The sequence below is a fragment of the Pan paniscus genome, chromosome 20 (genome assembly GCF_029289425.2).
Source record: "Pan paniscus chromosome 20, NHGRI_mPanPan1-v2.0_pri, whole genome shotgun sequence".
Classification (NCBI taxonomy): Eukaryota; Metazoa; Chordata; class Mammalia; order Primates; family Hominidae; genus Pan; species Pan paniscus.
Genome location: NC_073269.2, coordinates 7,755,578 through 7,773,464, shown reverse-complemented (window position 1 = coordinate 7,773,464; position 17,887 = coordinate 7,755,578). Strand labels below are relative to the sequence as shown.

Here is a 17,887-nt window from a genome sequence, read left to right as displayed (position 1 = left end):
GTCTGCACCGTGCACACTCTCCGAGTCCCATGTGGTTCCCTTCCCCTTGTTTGATCCCCGAGGTCGGTCGCACGCCACATCCTCAAGGAGTCCTGGTCACCTCGTTTCCTGCCCGTCCCCGACCTGGCCTAGACTGTCGGTCCCACAAGGGCACAGCTTTGATCTGTTAGCATCTCCAGCATCCAGACCACTGAAGCAATGCTCCCATCTGCCTCTGGGACCCCCCTCATCCATGCACCCCCATGTGTAAGGAAGGCTGGTACCCACACAGGGCTGGTCAAACTCAGGGAGACCCTGGACAGGGCTGGGCAGGGAGAAAAGACTAACAGAGGCCGGGCACGGTGGCTCATGCCTGTAATCCCAGCACTTTGGGAGGCCGAGGCAGGTGGATCACCTGAGGTCAGGAGTTTGAGACCAAACTGGCCAACATGGTGAAACCCCATCTCTACTAAAAATACAAAAGTTAGCCGGGTGTGGTGGTGCGTGCCTGTAATTCCAGCTACTTGGGAGGCTGAGGTAGGAGAATCGCGTGAACCCAGGAAGCGGAGGTTGCAGTAAGCTGAGATCACGCCACTGCACTCCAGCCTGGGCAACAGTGCAAGACTCCGAGAGAGAGAGAGAGAGAGAGAGAGAGAGAAAGAGAAGGAAAGAAGGAAGGAGGGAGGGAGGGAGGGAGGGAGGGAGGGAGGGAGGGAGGGAGGGAGGGAGGGAGGGAAGGGAGGGAGGGAGGAAGGAAGGAAGGAAGGAAGGAAGGAAGGAAGGAAGGAGAGAGAAAGAAAAAAGAAAGAAAAGAAAGACTAACAGAAATGCCACAGTGGAGAGGGGTCTGAGCCTGGGCCTTTCCAGGTCACCACTGTCCTTGTCACCCAGCCCAAAGCTGGGCTTATGCTGCGCAAATACACACAGAGGGAAGGGAGGGAAACTGGAAAATGCCTCTGGGGTGTTCAATGCAATTACTAGTTTAGCAACAACCACAAGCACAGCAGCACTTATTTGGCACCTACTGTATACCAGGTGTCGGACTAAGGTACATCGATGTCTCTGAGGAAAGTGCCATTATGTTTTTTATTTTATGTTGGTGGAGAAATGGAGGCTCGGGAAGACCAAAGTCCCGCCTCTCAACCAAAAGCATTCATTCATTCATGCAACAGGTATTTATTGGGCACCTACTGAGTACCAAGCCCTGCACTGTGGACCTCAGAAATGTCCTGCCTCCCCGGAGGCTGCAGTGAGCCAAGATCGCACCGCTGCACTCCAGCCTGGGCGACAGAGCGAGACTCTACCTCAAAAAAAAAAAAAAAAATTGTGCTGCCTCCCTGAATCTGCAGCAGCCCCGAGGAAGTGGGGGTTTCTGCTGACTTCATTTCAGGGCAAGAAACGGTCCGGGGGTGGGGGCAGGTCACCCACCAGAGTCAGGAAAGAGGAGAATTAGTTTAGCAACAATCACAAGCACAGCAACACTTATTTGGCACCACTCTATAGCAGTTATTTGGCACCTTCTCTATACCAGGTACTATATTGGGTTTGGAGCCTCCTGAGCAAGATTTTCAGGCAGATGTGAGGGGCACTCTAGGTCTGTGTGTTGGTGACCGCCATCAAGGCAGATCCGAGGCAGGCAGAGCTGTGTCCTCGTCCGTGTGGGTGTCAGGGAGTGTGCACACGTGTGCGCCCAGCGTGTGCTCATGGATGTGAACTGGTCAGGACTTGGGTGCCCGCACGCTGTGTGCTCAGGGCAGACGGGCACCCAGGTGAGGTCGGCGTGGACACAGGCAGGAAGTGCGGGGCGGGCCGTGGCCGGGGCAGGAGGCCCAGGCAGTGTTTCCCATCCATTTGGTGTGAGACAGGGAGGGAGGTCAGCTCAGAGAGACAGAGAGAGAGAAAGAAGAGGAGGAACAGAGAGAGAGGAAGGGAGGGAGAGAGAAAGAGAGAGACAGAGAGAAAGAAGAAGAGGAACAGAGAGAGAGGGAGGTAGGAAGGGAGAAAGAGAGAGACAGAGAGAAGAGAGGAGAGAGGGAGAGAAGGGAGACGGGGAGAGAGAGAGAAAGGAAGAGGGAAAGACGGAAAGGGAGACAGAGGAGAGAGGGAGAGAGAAGGGGGGAGAGAGGAGGAGAGAGAGAGAGAAGGAGAGAGGAGAAGAGAGCGAGATGGGGGGAGAAAGGGAGGGAGACAGAGAGAGAGAGAGAGGAGAACGCTGACTCTGCCAGAATCCCAGCTTTGGTGATTTACAGGGCGCTTGGCCCTGGCGCGCAGAGGCACCTCCGCCGCAGAGAGGGGAGGGGGAGAAACAGAGAAAGATGCACAGAGAGACCGAGAGGGAGATACAGCGGGAGAGTGGTGGCACCTTGTAGAGAGTGAATCAGAGGCCACCAGGCCCCGGGTGGGGGGCACACGGGGAGAGAGCGCCCACCTGCCCAAGCCACCAGATGGAAAATGGCCTGAACCCCAGCTCTGCCAGCCCCACTGTGCCACCTCGGGCAGGCCCTGGCCCTCTCTGACTCTTAGCCCCTCTCCCAGCACTGAGGGGCTGCAGGCCCCCTGCTCCTGGTAGGCACCCCCCAAGCTCCCTCTAAGAACCTACACTGGGCCTGGGCCCTGCTGCCTCCCCCACCCCCACCTATCCCCAGGGCCCAGGAGATGCTTAAGGAAGAGCTAGAAAATCCAACAAAGGTCGGGGGTCTGGGGTGGGAGGACAGCCACTCCCAGCCTCGGTTACCCTGCTCTCCCAGCCTCGGTTACCCTGCTGGAGAAATGGCGGCAAAGCACATTGTGCTCCGAGAGGGCATGGGACGAAGGAATGAAGGAAAGAATGAATGAATGAGACAGGGACCCGGTGGCGGGATGGAGGTGGCTCGGGGAATCCGCCACGCTGCGGCCAAGAGGGACTTGGCCCCAAACCCGGAATAACTAACGTGGCGGTGGCGCCAGCGGGAGGGAGGCAGGGAGGGAGGCCCAGAGCAGGCGCGGGGAGGCCGGCCTTCCCGCCGGCAGGATTTATGGGAGCCGTGGGCTCCACACAGTTCCTCTTAAGAGTAAAAGTGAAAAAGCGCTTGAGTCACCGCTGAGCCCGGCCCGGGGCTCCCAGAATGCCCCAGGGCCGCCAGCGCCCACTCCCCCCTCGGCGGGCCGGGCCCGGGTGGCACAGAGCGGGCTGGCACCGAGATACCCCCCACCCCCCAACCAGCCTCGGCTCCCGAGAAGGATCCGGGTCGGATCAGCTAAAAGGGAGCTATTTTCGGTTGGGCTCAGGTTGTAAAATTAGCTGGGAAAAGGGGGAGAGGGAGGCCCAGAGACAGAGAGAGAGGAGTAAGGAGAGACATGCAGAGATAGAGAGAGACAGGGAGAGAGGGGGCAAGGGGAGACACGCAGAGACAGAGAGAGGAGAAAGGGAAGGTGAGACAGAGATGAAGAGACAGACAGACATATTGGAGAGAAACACAGAGACAGAGAGGAAGGGGGCAGAGAGACAGAGACAGAGAAACAGACAGAGACACATCGGACAGACGCACAAAGAGGGCAAAGGGAGGGAGAGACAGAGAGACAGAGACACATCAAAGAGACATGCAGAGACAAAGAGGAGAAAGGGATGGTGAGATAGACATGAAGAGACAGAGACAGTGGGAGAGACTGAGACATCAGAGAGACAGCGGATGAGAAAGAGAGACAGAAAGAGACCAACAGTGACTGGGAGTGAAACAGAGGCGGGGAGAGACAGAGATGGAGAGACAGGGAGAAACAGAGACACACACACACACACACAGAGTCAGAGCAAGACAGAGAGAAAGAGAGAAAGACAGACAAAAAGAGACCAAGATGAGAGAAACGGAGGGGACGTGATTCGGGAAACTGAGTCAGGCAGCCAGGACTTGGGTGGGAGGCTCCTGCATGGGGCACTCAGGTTCCTTCTGAGTCCCCCAGCCCGCCCCACTGGCTACCCCAGACCAGGCTGGGCCTTGGGGGAACAGTGGGGATTACATTCAGGCTGAAGAGAAACTGGAAAGGGGGTCCCCAGCTCCACTCCAGGGCTGGGGTGGAGGGCGGGGCAGAGAGGAGAATCGCAGGGGAGGAGGGAGCCCCCTGCACTTGGGACTCGCTGTCCCCACCCTGGCCTGGGAGATCTCTGCCTCTGTCTCTCTGCCTGTCTCTGTCTTCTCATCTCTGTCTCTTGCATGCAGCACCCCTGGATAGTTTTTAGTTTTTAGCCTCTCTGTTTTTTGGTTTCCACAGACAGCCCTCCTGGCTGGTCCTTGCCCTGTTCCTGGAGAAACTGAGGCCGAGTTAGCAATTCTCTGAGGCAAAGCCTGGACTGGGGTTCTTACTACCCCCCAACCCACCCCAGCAACCAGGATGTCTCCCAACCAGCCCTGATGGGGGAATTCCAGGGTGCACAGGCAGCCTTCCAACCTCCCCAGCCTGGAACAGCCTCCCCTCCGCTCAGCCCTCCCAAATGGCTCCTTCCAGCTGGCGAGGACAGAGCGGGGACACCTCAGTCACCCTATAAGCCCGGAGACTTCAAAGGCTGCCCAAGGTCACACAGCGTGCCCACTCGAACCCTAGTTGTTCTTGGAGAACTTCAAAGAGATGCCTTCTTTGGGAACCCCCCCCAAAGCTGCTCAGAAAGGGAAACTGAGGCTGGGACAGGGACTTACCCAAGGTCACTCAGGGGATCACAGGTAGGACAGACCTCAGACCCCCTCAGCACCAGCTCCCACATTCCCTGTCGGCTGCAGGGGGCCGGTGAGAAAGACCCTACCAAGGACCATGCCTGGCGTGGGGGGTCCCTCGCTGCACCATGCCCTGGGGCGGAAGCCGGGGACTCATATACTCCCCACACAGTGCTCCTTAAGACGGGCCTGGCCCTCGCTGGAATCGCACCCCCCACGTGCCGGGACTTTACAGTTTGCCCACCATACTGTCCCCTCTCCAGAACCGGCCTTAGCTGCACGTCACTTCAGGGGAAACTGAGGCCAGAACCTCTCCAGCCTAAAGACACACTGCGTAAGGAGGAAAGCAGCAGTCTAGAAAACGGAACTTGCAGACCTCGGGGTCCCCGGGAGCCTGGGCTGGAAGGAGTCCCCGGGGGGAGCCGCCCCCTCCCCACACACCCCCTCGGCCATTGCACAAGGCTCGGCCCCGGGGCAGTCTGGGAGTGCGGCCAAGGGTGAGAGGCTACGGGAGGGGGAGGGGGAGGGGGCAGGGGCAGGGGCAGGTGCCGGGCTGGCGAGGGCGTCCGCAGCGCCGCAGTGCCCGGGCCAGACCCGGAGCGCCGGGCCTCCCGCTCCTCCCGGCGGCGGCTCCAGAATCCAGAATCCAGAATCGATGCAGCGAAAATACCGGGACGGTGCTGGGGGGGTTGCAAAGGAGGGGGGACCCAGCCGGGCCGCCGGAGCACCCTTCCCCCTCCTGGGCCTCCAACTTCTCCTGCCCCCTCCCCCTCCATGCACACGTGGGCCAATAACGGGGGAAAGGCCGCCGAGGGCCAGGGCGGCCCGCACAACCTTGGTGGGGGGACACGGGGGAAACACATGAGAGGTCCCTTTCTCTCCAGCTGGGGAGACCCAGGGTCCAATCACGACCCCCTAGATTCCTCTCAGAGGCAGGCGGGGGGCTTCCCGCAGAGCCCTTGCTGGAGGGGGGCCAGCCCCCACCCCGACCTTTCCGAGTGTCGGGGCGGGGGTGCGGAGTGCGTCGGTGTGGTGGGGGGGGGGACGCAAATCTGCAGACCAAGCCCCACATCCGGGAGAGGTCCCGAGAGTCGGGGGTGGGGGGGCTGGGCGGGAGTCCCGCGTAGGGGGTCCGCGGTAGGTAAGGGTGTGGGGGAGGTACCCCAGCCTGACCCATCCCCCCACCGGACCCCAGCCCTCGGTGCGGGGGGCATCCCGGGCAGGGATGGCGGGAGGGACGCGCGCCTTTTTCGTCCCGCCTCCTCCGCCTTCAAAACTCCGGGGCTGGGATGCGGGGGGCGCGGGCACGGGGCGCGGGGGCGCCGGCGGGGGGCCGGGCGAGGACCGTACCTGGGTGAGGCAGAGCGGGGACGAATACATCCCGGGCGCGGCGGGAGGCGCAGGGCCGGCCGGAGCGGGCGCGCTGAACTTACTGAGTCATTTTTCCAAACCACCCCCCCGCCCCCCCCCCCCCCGCCCCGCGGCCGGCGCGCTCTCCTCGCCGCCTCCTCCCTCGGTCTCCCTCCTCCTCCCTCCTGCTCTCCCTCTCTCGCGCCGCCCGCCTCGCTCTCTGTCCCTCTCTCCCTCCGTCTCTCTCTCTGTCTCTCTCTTCCTCTCTCCCCCGTCTCTGTCTCTCTGTCTCTCTCTCTACCCTCTGACACCCTCCCCCTCCCACCCCGAACCTCCCACTTCTCAACACCCAACTTTCAAAGAAACGAGGGAAAAAAGGGCGCGAGCGAGAAAGGAGAGCCTCCCCCGACGTCTCAGGACCCCCCCCTCCCGTATTTACGCAATGCCCCAGGGCACTAGAGCAGGACCCCGGGACTGCAGGGCGACCCCAACTCAGATCAAGCGGAGAGGGGGCACAGGGTTGTTTCTGGACATTGAGGGGCCAGGGTTAGATTTTTAAGGCCCCCCCTCCCCACCCCCCCCATCACCCCCGAGCTGGCCGGGAAGTTGGAGGAACGAGCCAGGGGGGAGGGAAGGAATGAAGAAGTGACGTGCGCAGAGGCCGGCCAGCGCGCCTCTTTCCCCTTAAAGATGTACGACCCTGGGTGCACGGTGAGCTGGTCCCACAGCACCCTGGCTCCCTTCTCCCCCCAGAGCCAGGCAGGGGCTGCGGGTCCCCAGCTAGAGGGGCTTGTGTGCAGCTGTCCCTTCCTTGGCCAGAAGGGCCCAGGCTAACACAGGAGGCTCCAGAATTTGCTCTCTTCACCCAGCACCCAAGGGGCAGGGGCGGGGTGGCCTCGCCTGTGTGTCTCTCCAGCACCCCAGGAGGATGGTGTCCAGGCGGGATCTCCAGCTGGCCAGATAAACCCTTGCAGCCTCCCCCTGGGTATCCAATAATTTCCACCTGCCTCAGGGGTGTGCCCTTTTCACAGATCTCAAGACTGAGGTATGGCAAGTGTGGCTTGGAGCCAGGCCATCTGGACCCGGAGCCCACATTCTGTTCTCCTTCTAGACGTAACAGGGCAGAGACCTGGCCTGCCTCCGTCTGAGCCCCCAGGGCATCTGATGACAGGGCCCCAACCCTCCCCCGGTTCACTCCCTGGATCCTCCCAGGCTAGCTCAGAGGCTGCTGTGTCTCTCATTCCCATCCCAAGGGTTCTCCCCTATAAAGTGGCTTAAAGATGCCCATCCTGTGGGATTGCTGGGGATAAGGACAATGACCTTAGCAGAGCCTTGACCTTCGGTCAAATGTTCACTAAAGACACATTCTTAGAAAGCTTGGCCATTTCACCTCATCTCTCTGAGCTTCCCAAGGACAAATGATACCCTCTCACCAAGCTGGGGCAGATGCCCCAGGCCCAGGGGCGCAGAAGATACCAGCACCCATTATCCTCAGGCGTTACAGGAGAGGAAACTGAGGCCCAGAGAACGGAAGCCACTTGCCCAGGGCCTGACAGGTAAACTAGGAGGGAGCAGAATTCCTGCAGCATAGGTTCCCTAGGCCCCCCACAGGCTCCTCTCTGCATGACAGTGACATTATTCCAACAGTGCTTAGTACATCACGAACGCTCCATAAATGTGTGTGTCTGTGTATTTTAAACCCACTGTGCAGCTGTGGGGAGCATTTGAATTAAATGATGAGAAGTGTATCTGGAAATCCACATACCAATATAACGTGAAGCAATTTATTTTATTAAAACACGCTAGGGACACGTATAGGGTGAAATCTAAAATTCACAGATATTTAAAAGTTGCAGTTGACTTCAGACACTCCTCCTAGACTTCCAGACCCCGTGCCTTCCACCCTCCCTCCCCTCTACAGACCACCCTGCCTGCAGCCTTCATTCAGCAGCTTAGAATCCTTTGGAAGTTGAAGTTTAGAGAGCAGAGACTGCCCCTCTGGGAACCTCAGTTTCCTCATCTGTAAAATGGCTATGGCAACAGGATGCATCTTGGAAGGTGGGGAAGGTTGGAGTCTTTACATAGCATGTGGGAAGGGTGTGTGAATATTATTGGTGGCGGTAGCTGCAGGGAGAAACTTCTCCAAGTGTACGAACAGCAGCCTATATCCCAGTTTGGGTGGGAAGGGCCCCCCGCAGCACACACAGTTGGTTCCCTAAATTGCCGCGCGGGCTCGCTGCTTGGGTCTATGTCTCCTCCAGTCAGCAGCTTCGTCTCTCTGCACCTCGGCTCTCCCTCTGTGAAATGGGGCTACGCCAGCTCATAACCCTCCAGGTTGTAGGCAAGTCAACAAATACCTGCCCGTGGTTACAACAGGGAACTGTACATCGTAGTTTCTTTAAAAAGGCAATTGGTAGATTTGGACCTGCATGTGGAGGGCCCGGAAGATGGGTGCATGATTTAGCTCCTGGCACTTTCCAACACAATCTGGCTCATTTTTTTTTTTTTTCAAAGCACTCTCTCTACAGTTATTTCACTCTTCGGCATCTCTGTAACTGTCCCAGATACAGGAGCACAAAAGAGTTGACTGACACCTATAAAACTAATGCCCACAATTTGGAGGCAGCCATGCTGTCCATCTGTGGGGGACCGGTTTAGTAATCCCGGCACAGGCTGGGACACTATGCAGCTGAGTAAAACCAGTGGCTCCCAACTGGTGATGTCCTCAAGAGACAAGTGGGGGGACAGGAAGCTGGAGAGCTCTCCCCCTTGGCACTGTGGACACTGGGGCTGGATCGCTCTCTGGGTTGGGGCTGTCCTGGGCACTGCAGGGTGCTGAGCAGAGTCCATGGCCTCCACCCACTCCATGCCAGGGGCACCCCCCAGTCGTGACAACCACAAATGTCCTTAGACATGGCTAAGTGTCCCATGGGAACAGAATCAACCCTGGCTGAGACCCCACTGCTGTAGACCCAGCAAGGAAATTCAAGATCTCATTTAGGGTTTTAAAGAGTACACATGTATTTATACAAATATACATAGTATCCTTTACATACACACACATGCACACACACCCATACACATATCTCCTTTGGCCGGTTGTAGTGGCTCACGCCTGTAATCCCAACACTTTGGGAGGCCGAGGCAGGCAGATCACTTGAGGTCAGGAGTTTAAAATCAGCCTGGCCAACATGGCGAAACCCCGTCTCTACTAAAATTACAAAAATTAGCCGGGCATGGGCGAGGGTGCCTGTAATGTCAGCTACTCGGGAGGCTGAGGCTGGAGGTTCGCTTGAACCCGGGAGGTGGAGGTTGCAGTGAGCCAGGATCATGCCATTGCACTCCAGCCTGGGCAACAGAGCGAAACTCTGTCTCAAATATATATATATATATATATATATATATATATATATATATATATACACACACACACACACACACACACACACACACACATATACATATGTCTCCTTTATGGAAATACACGAGTATTTCCACAAGTACATCCTTTATGGAAATATACACATATGCACATGTATCCTCTATAAGTGTGTATTTCTTAGTCCTGCAAATGCTCCAACTATAGATGGTAACATTCTGGAGCGGGGTTCCAACCAGGAATGGGGGTGATCAGAAAGATTGGATTTTTTTTCCTCTGGATACAGTTGTATCCTCTTCATATGATCACTAATGGCTTCAGTAATTAAAGGAAAACTTAAAAAGTTGAATGCAATTCACAGAGCAGCTCAGGCAGGGTAGACAGGAACCCCCAGCCCCCCATGGTAACCCCACAGCCACCACACCCAGAGAATAAAGGACATAATCTTGCAGGCGAATGATTACACAGCAGTGCCGTGTGCAGTCAGCCTCCCCTAGCCCCGCATCTGCTCAGCAAGGGGCTCACAATGTCAGCTCCCCAGGAACCTTGCAAGGGTCCCATGTGGTCCCATTTTACAGATGAGAAACTGAGGCTGTAGGAAGGGATGTTAAAGTCAAGTGAGTTAAAGGTCAGACAGGCCGTTGAGGCTGGTACAGATAGACACACACACCACACACTACAACCTACAGAGACACACCACACACTACAACCTACAGAGACACACAGACACACATCGTGCAGACTCAAGCAGCTACAGACACAGACTCCACACGACACACAGCTACATACACAAAGACACAAATACAGGCACAGACTCACACAAAAACAGACCCATATATCATCACAGCCTTCCCCACACCTGACCTCAAATACCTCCTCAAAGAGGGGCGAGCAGAGACACAGACACACACACAGACCCACACGGCACACACACAGCCACAAACACACCCTCCCAACTCCCCACAGGACGCTTCTTGACAAGCACAACGCATGGATATAGCTGCCCCCACACAAGTGCAGACACAACCACAAACACGTGGGCACTTGTCCACAATCACAGACACACTCCACACAAAACCACACACTCTTACAAGCACACACACACCCACAAGTGGAACCCCCCTGGTATTCCCATACAGGCACACACAGAGTCACATACGCACCATCACAATGACACACAGCACACCACCTCCCTGCTCCTCCTGCACCAGCTCTGCCCGGAGCTGGGCTCTCGGCCCTGCAGAAACGCGGTGGGGACAGGGAAGGGCAGGAGGGTGAGATGTGGTTGTCTATCCCCCCGCAAGTGCGGTGTTTGTGTCCGTGAGTGCGTCTGCCCATGTGTGTCTGTGCACGCCTGTGTGTGTGACGTCTGTCTCTAGACAGGCCTGTGTGTCTATGTGAGTCTCTGTGTGGTTGTGTGTGCAGAGTCATGCAGACACAGGCACCGTGAAGGAGTGTCGTGTGTTGTGTGTGTGTGTAACTATGACTGCATGCACGTGTGTCCCACTGTGCACAGAACCCAAAATGGGGACAGAGGGCCATGCCGTGTGCCGAAAGCCAGGGCATCCAACCGTCCCTCCGGGAGTGCGGAGGGAGAGTGCTGTGAGTCTGAGGCTGGGAGTGGGTGTGGGGGATGGTGACAACCCGAGAATGACCTTGAGTGTTGTTGGGGGAGGTCTCTGTGTCATTGTGGGAGGGTTTTCTCTCCTTCTTGACATCCCAAACAGCCCCCCATGATGGGATGTCAAGAAGAAAGCGAGAGAGACCAGCCTGGCCTTGGGCTTTTTATATTTAGAAAATTATATCAAACGCACTGGGGGTGGGGTGGGGGTGGGGAGCGGCGGGGATTTCCCTGGAGGTGACAAAACAGCTCTCTGTGCCCACGGCCTCTGGTCCATTGGGGGCAAGTGCTGGAGGCGGGACTGTGGGACCAGTCCCGGTGCCCCTAGGCTCTCCCCAGCATAGGATAATAGGGGTCTCCTTAGCCACCTCCCGGGCCCGTCCTAACCCCTGTGCTGCTGTAACCACCCACCCCTCGGGACTTCCACGGCCTCTCAGGGAGGGGGGAACCCCTGCCGCCCCGCCCCTCTCGGGGCAGGTCCCCGCGCAAGCGCAACCCCTGGCGAGCGACGTCTGCGTGCCGAGTGATCGCGTCCCGGCGCCACCTCGCGCCCGAACCTCCAGCCAGGACCCCCTCGGGCCAAGCAGATGGGGGACCCCGAAGGCTGGGGGAAGTGGAGGGGACGTAGGGGAAAGATAAAGGGACAGAGTTTTGAAAAGGTGGAGGGAGCGCTCTTCCTCCGCCGCCCAGGCAGTCCCCAGTTACAGGAATAAAGGAACTGGGGGAGGCGAGGCCGGGAGTGGAAGGCAGACCCTTCCCTAGGGGGAGGCTCAGCGCCAGTCACTCGCACACAGCAAGCGGCACCCAACTGTCCCCTGGAACGCGGCCACTCGACAGTTCTCCACTCCCTGGCGACCCCCCCAACCGCCACACACCCACACGGGGACACCCCACGGTCACCCAGGGACACGCGGCTCCGCGGACACGCAGCCCAGCCATAGTTTCACAACACCGTCCCGCAGGGACGCGCGCACAGTCGCCCAGTTATCCAAAGACACAAGTGTCCCACAGCCGCACAATGCGGGCGGCGCTCACAACACAACACACGCCAGCACGTGGATGTGCAGACACACGCGGACACAGAAAGCGGCGGAGCCGACGCGCCGGGACCTGCGGCCCCAAGGCAGGTACACTACCACCCCGCCGCGCACACCCCAGACGCTCCCCCAGACGCCAATGCCGGCCCATTACGGAGCGCAGGGGCTCCCACGCACCCCTCGAGGTGCGCACGACACCGACGCCAGTCGACCGGACACCGGAACCCCAAGTGCAGCCACCGCCGCTCCAGGGCCTGGGGCGCGCCGGGCCGAGACCCGGGGGTCCCTCCCAGCTGGGGACCCCGCGCGCGCGGCAGCGGGGCCGGGGTCTGCCGAGGGGCGGGGCGGGGGCGGTGCAAGGGCAGGCGGGGCGGCTGCTCCTGCGCGGCGCCGAGAGCGGCCGCCCGCTCGGCTCCAAGTTCAAGGCGCCCGGCGGCGGCCGCGGCGCGCTCTCCGCCCCTCTCCGCAGCGGCCATTTTCCGCTAGCTGGCGCGCCGCGCTCGCCCGGGCCGGGGCACCCCGCGGGGGCCGCCGCGACCCCCGCCCCACGCGCCGTCCCGCCGTGCGCCCCCTCCCTGGCCCGGGCTCCCCCACGGACTGCGCGCTCGGGGGTCGTGCGCCCAGGGCCGCGCCCTCCCGCCTGGGGTCTGGCCCGGGGAGGGGGCGGGGGCCCGGCCTGGGGTTGCGGGGGCCTTCTCCGGGGAGCCCCGCCCTCCTCGCCAACTCCGCGGCGCCCGCGAGGGGCCCCCCACTTGGGGTCTCCCGCGGCGCCCCGCGCGCCAGCTCCGCCCCCAGCCGGGGTGCGGGGGGGGATCGTGGGTAGGGGTCCCGTGGCGACTGGCGAGTGGGGGTCCCCGCCTCGATCCCCTCCTCCGGGCGGCCCCCGCCCCCTGTCCCCCCAGATCTTGCAACTTTCGCCCGGAGCCCACGCACCACCCCAAAAAGTCCCCGGGCGAAAACGAAAGTGGGTGCGGCGACGTACCATGGCGCTGCTGCGAGGAGGCGAGGCCGGCGCCGGAGCGAGCGCGCTCGGTCCCCGGCGAGGGGGGGCCGCAGGCGGCGGGAGGAGGCGGCGAGGGAGGGCGCGCGGGGGAGGGAGCGAGCGCGCCAGGGAGGGGGCGCGCCGCGCCCGCCCCCCCGGCCCGCAGGACCCTCCCCTCGGCCCGCCCTCCCCCCGGTCCCGCGCACCGCCCGCGCCTCAGGCTGCTCCGCGCCGCGGCCCCGGCTGCGGCGGCTCCGGCTGCGGCTCCATCCCCGGCCCGGCCCGCGCAAGGGGAGGCCCGGGGAGCGGCGGCGGCGGTGGCGGCGGCGGCTGCAGGTCGCGGGGCCCCGGCTGGGCTCGCTGCGGAGCGAGCGGATCCACCTTCGCCGCGGCGCGCGCGCACACACACGCGCACACACACACTCACGCGCAGGCGACTCGGGGACACCGGCGGGCCGGGCCTCCTCGACTCAGCCACGGACACACACACACCGCACACGGACACGCGCAGAGATCCCCACGCGCGGCGCCTACAGCGTGTGACGGACACACGGCCCGTGGGTGTCCGCCGGGCACACGGGGACCCATGCTCGAAGCCGGTGGGGCATCTGGGACACACACCTTCTGCAGGAGGTCAACACAGACGCACACTCGCAGCCTGTGGGGCTCGCATCCCGAGATCACACAGACGCACAGTCACAGAAAGACACCCAGACCTCAGAGGGACCCACGCGCCGACCCCCGGGACCCCTCCCCGAGCAGCCCTGGCCGGTGACTGCAGGTGTCCGGGGGACACGCGGCTACACACACGCACAGCAGGGAGACGGGACAGACGGGGACACAGACAGAGACTCCGACACCGAGGGCGACAGACCTGGGGGCGGGGGTCCCCTGGGGGTCCCGCAGGGGCTCCAGGCAGGGGGCGGCGGGGGAGCGCTCGCAGCGGCCCCCGTAGGAAGTGGGGGGCAGCGGGCGCCCCCTCCCCCGGTCAGGATTAATGGCGAGGCCTCCGCAGCGGAGGAGGGGCCGGGCCGAGGTGGGTCAGCGCCCCCGCCCCTGCCGCGCGAGCCGCTGCGGGTTGGGACCGGCTGCCGCAGCGCCCCCCCAAGCGCTCTCCCGCAGTCCCCCTCCTCTGACAGCCGCAGAGTAGGCGCCGCCCCCTCGCCCCCACCGGCTCTGCGTCTGGCGCAGCTGGGGGAGGTTGCAGGGGGTGTAGGGGGAGTGTTGCTCCGACCTGACGGGTGAAAGGGGTTCTGCTATGGTCCTTCTGTCTTTCCCCAGTTCCACCCCCCTCCACACACACTGAGGATCCAGGATTTCAGGGACCACTTTGGAGGAGTGGTTCCCTGCTCCCCCAGGGAGGACGCCAGGGTGAGGGTGGGAGCAGGTGGCACCCCGGGAGGAGAATCAGTTCCCGGAGCGCCCCTTCGGAGCGATGGCTGAGTCTGGGGGTTCTGGAAGTTGAGTCTGGCACTCTGGGAGCTGAGCGGTTCTAGGCGACGTTGATGCCAGCAGCTCTGCCCACATGGTAGGTGCTCAGTAAGTGTTGTCTACGCGAAGGATGTCTCAGCCAGCCCTGAGGCATTTACCCTGTGCCCTCATCTTCAGACGCTGAGGCTTTCCCATTTCATTTCTGCAGTCTTCGCCCCATAGTTCAGAAGGAACCAATGAGGCCCAGAGAGGGGTCAACCTGGGGTCAACCAGCAGGGACCCTAATGCTTTCTCCAAGGGTGTGGCAAGCACCGAGGTTTTGCAGGACCCCACCCCTCCGGCAAACCTGAGGCAGGACCGGCAAGGGAAGGGTTAGTGTGTTAGAGACCCCCCTCCTCCCTCCCCCTCCCACCCGTCTCTAATCGGCCTCTGCTAATCCGCAGCTTGAATCCTCACCCGCTCCCCTGCCTCGGGGAATTAGGTACCTGGGGGTGAGGAGGGGAGGGGAGGGGAGGGATGGGTTGATAGCAGCCAGGAAGTAATGAGGGGCGTAGAGACAGTGGAGCACTGATGTAGCGCCTCTCACCCATTACTTTCCCTACGAACTTTGCACCTGCCTGGCATTGCGTGAAGTGCTTGACATGAAGCTACTCACCCCTCACCGCAGCCCTCTGAAGTGGGTGCTATTACCATCAAGCCCATTTCACAGATGAGGAAACTGAATCTCAGAGAGGTTTAGACACTTGCCTGAGGTCACCGAGCTGAGAAGTGGTGATGGTCGGGAGCATCTAATTTTAGCATCTTTTGTGATCTGAATGGGCTTAGAATTTCCCAGATCATCAAGTCCTGGTTCCTTTTTACTTCACACTTCTTCCCTCAATCTGTCTATTTCCTCTCACATTTTATAACAAGCAGAGAGAAGAAACCAGGCTGCGCTTTCAACACTTTGCTGGAAATTCCCCTAGGCTACATATCCAAGTGCACTGCTTGCAAATTCTGCTTTCTGCATAACTGTAGGCTACAACACAACTAAATTTCTGCCCCTCTACATGAAGGGACCCCTTTTTCCATAGGGGTCCACTTGATGTTCTACTCTAGAACATTCCCCAGGGACAGCCTGATGAGCAAACATATTTAAAAGGTTCAGCCTTACAGAGACCAAAGAAAGGTGGAAAAACAATAAGAATCTGCCATGGTTTGGCACTCCTCGAAGTCACTGCAGATTTGTAAATGGATAAAACCCGGTACTGGTGAGGATGTAGTGAAACAGGCATTTTCATCATTGCTTGAATGGGTGTATGAATTGTAAAAGCAGTTTGGCTTGTGTGGCACAGGCCTAAGACAGGCTCAGATTTTATGGTCTAAATTTTGGGAGCTTATTCTAAACTTGAGAAAACATATATATATGGGGCCAGGCTCAGTGGCTCACCTGTAATCCCAGTGCTTTGGAAGGCAGAGGTGGGAGGGTTGCTTGAGGCCAGGAGTTTGAGACCAGCCTGGGCAACATAGTGAGAACTCACCTCTACAAAAAATTTTTAAAATTAGCTGGACATGGTGGCACACACCTGTAGTCCCAGTTAGGTGGGACACTGAGGTGGGTGGATTGCTTGAGCCTTGAGATTGAAGCTGCAGTGAGCTGTGATCATGACACTGTACTCCAGCCTGGGCAGATCACTCCAGAGTGAGATCCTGTCTCAAAAAACCAACAGAGGCCCGGTGTGGTGGCTCACGCCTGTAATCCCAGCACTTTGGGAGGCCGAGGCTGGTGGATCACTTGAGGTCAGGAGTTCAAGACCAGGCTGGCCAACATGGCTAAACCCCATCGCTACAAAAAATGCAAAAATTAGCCAGGCGTAGTGGTGGGTGCCTGCAGTCCCAGCTACTCGGGAGGCTGAGGCAGGAGAATCGCTTGAATCCAGGAGGCAGAGGTTGCAGTGAGCTGAGATCACACCACTGCACTCTAGCCTGGGCAACAGAGTGAGACTGTGTCTCAAAATGAAGAAATAAGGGGCCAGGAGCAGTGGCTCATGCCTGTAATCCCAGCACTTTGGGAGGCCGAGGCAGGCAGATCATGAGGCCAGGAGATTGAGACCATCCCGGCTAACACGGTGAAACCCCGTCTCTACTAAAAACACAAAAAATTTAGCCAGGCGTGGTGGTGGGTGCCTGTAGTCCCAGCTACTTGGGAGGCTGAGGCAGGAGAATGGTGTGAACCCGGGAGGAGGAGCTTGCAGTGAGCCGAGATCGCGCCACTGCACTCCAGCCTGGGCGACAGAGTGAGACTCTGTCTCAGAAAAAAACAAAAAACGAAAAAAAAAAAAAACCTTGTTTGTCATTATCACCCCACAGATCTTTTTAGACATTTTTTTCCTAATCACCCCACATGAAAATTTAGTAACATAGATGTCCTGTATATTTGCTTATATACTATATGTATATCAGTGTTCTGCTGTGTTTTTTACATTAAAAGAGTAAGATTTTTTTCACCCCTCCCCCTGCCACAAACCAATTTTTGCCCTTGTTGAGAATGCATGCCGTAAAGAATAGGAAAACCTTCCAATGGAATCTCATACAGTCTTTTAAGAAGAATCAAGTTCCTTACTCAGAAGGGTGAGGCAAGAGGATCATTTGAGGCCAGGAGTTCGAAACCAGCCTGGGCAATATAGTGAGACCGCCCCCCCATCTCTTAAAAAAAAAAAAGAATGAAGTTCCAATAAGAAAATGACAACCACTCAAAAGAAAAATGTGCAGGCCAGGTGCAGTGGCTCAGGCCTGTAATCCCAGCACTTTGGGAGGCCGAGACAGGCAGATCATGAGGTCAGAAGGTCAAGACCATCCTGGCTAACGTGGTGAAACCCCATCTCTACTAAAAAATACAAAAAATTAGCCAGGCGTGGTGGCAGGAGCCTGTAGTCCCAGCTACTCGGGAGGCTGAGGCAGGAAAATGGTGTGAACCCAGGAGGTGGAGCTTGCAGTGAGCTGAGATCGCGCCACTGCACTCTAGCCTGGGTGACAGAGCGAGACTCCATCTCAAAAAAAAATAATAATAAGTGCAAAGCCTGAGAAGGCATATTACAAAACAGGAAACACGAGCATCCGACAAATAGATGAAGAGATGTCCAACGTTGTTAGGAATCCAGGACATGTATGATAAAGTCACAGGCCCCTTTTTACTCCCCTTTCACTGCCCCCTAGTTTAAAATGTCCAGTAATAGCAAGTGTCAGAAGCCATGGATACACAAAGCTCTTCCACACTGCAGTCTCTCTGGAAGACAGACTGACATCAGCCACAACGCTGAACATGCATGCACCAAGTAACATAGCCTTTGCTCTCCTAGATAAATATCCACAGGAAACATGACCCAGGATATTTATGACTGTGCTATGCAAAAGGCAAAAACGGCCGGGCACAGTGGCTCATGCCTA

General features: G+C 58.7%; 1 protein-coding gene across 10 annotated transcripts in view; it reads right to left on the bottom strand.

The window, feature by feature from the left end:
- NFIC (nuclear factor I C) overlaps positions 1–17,601 on the bottom strand; it is a 112,209-nt gene extending 94,608 nt beyond the window's left edge. For 5 of the 10 annotated variants that reach the window (XM_034945086.4, XM_034945089.3, XM_034945091.4 and 2 more), the window contains exon 1: positions 6,012–6,140. In XM_034945086.4, coding sequence (XP_034800977.1) covers positions 6,012–6,041 — 30 coding nt within the window. In that variant the 5' untranslated portion in view covers positions 6,042–6,140. Of the gene's footprint in view, positions 1–6,011; positions 6,141–13,030; positions 13,188–13,904 lie in introns of those variants that run through there. The other 5 variants (XM_034945087.4, XM_063599770.1, XM_063599771.1 and 2 more) reach the window with 2 other exon arrangements.
- Between the last annotated feature and the right edge of the window lie 286 nt (positions 17,602–17,887).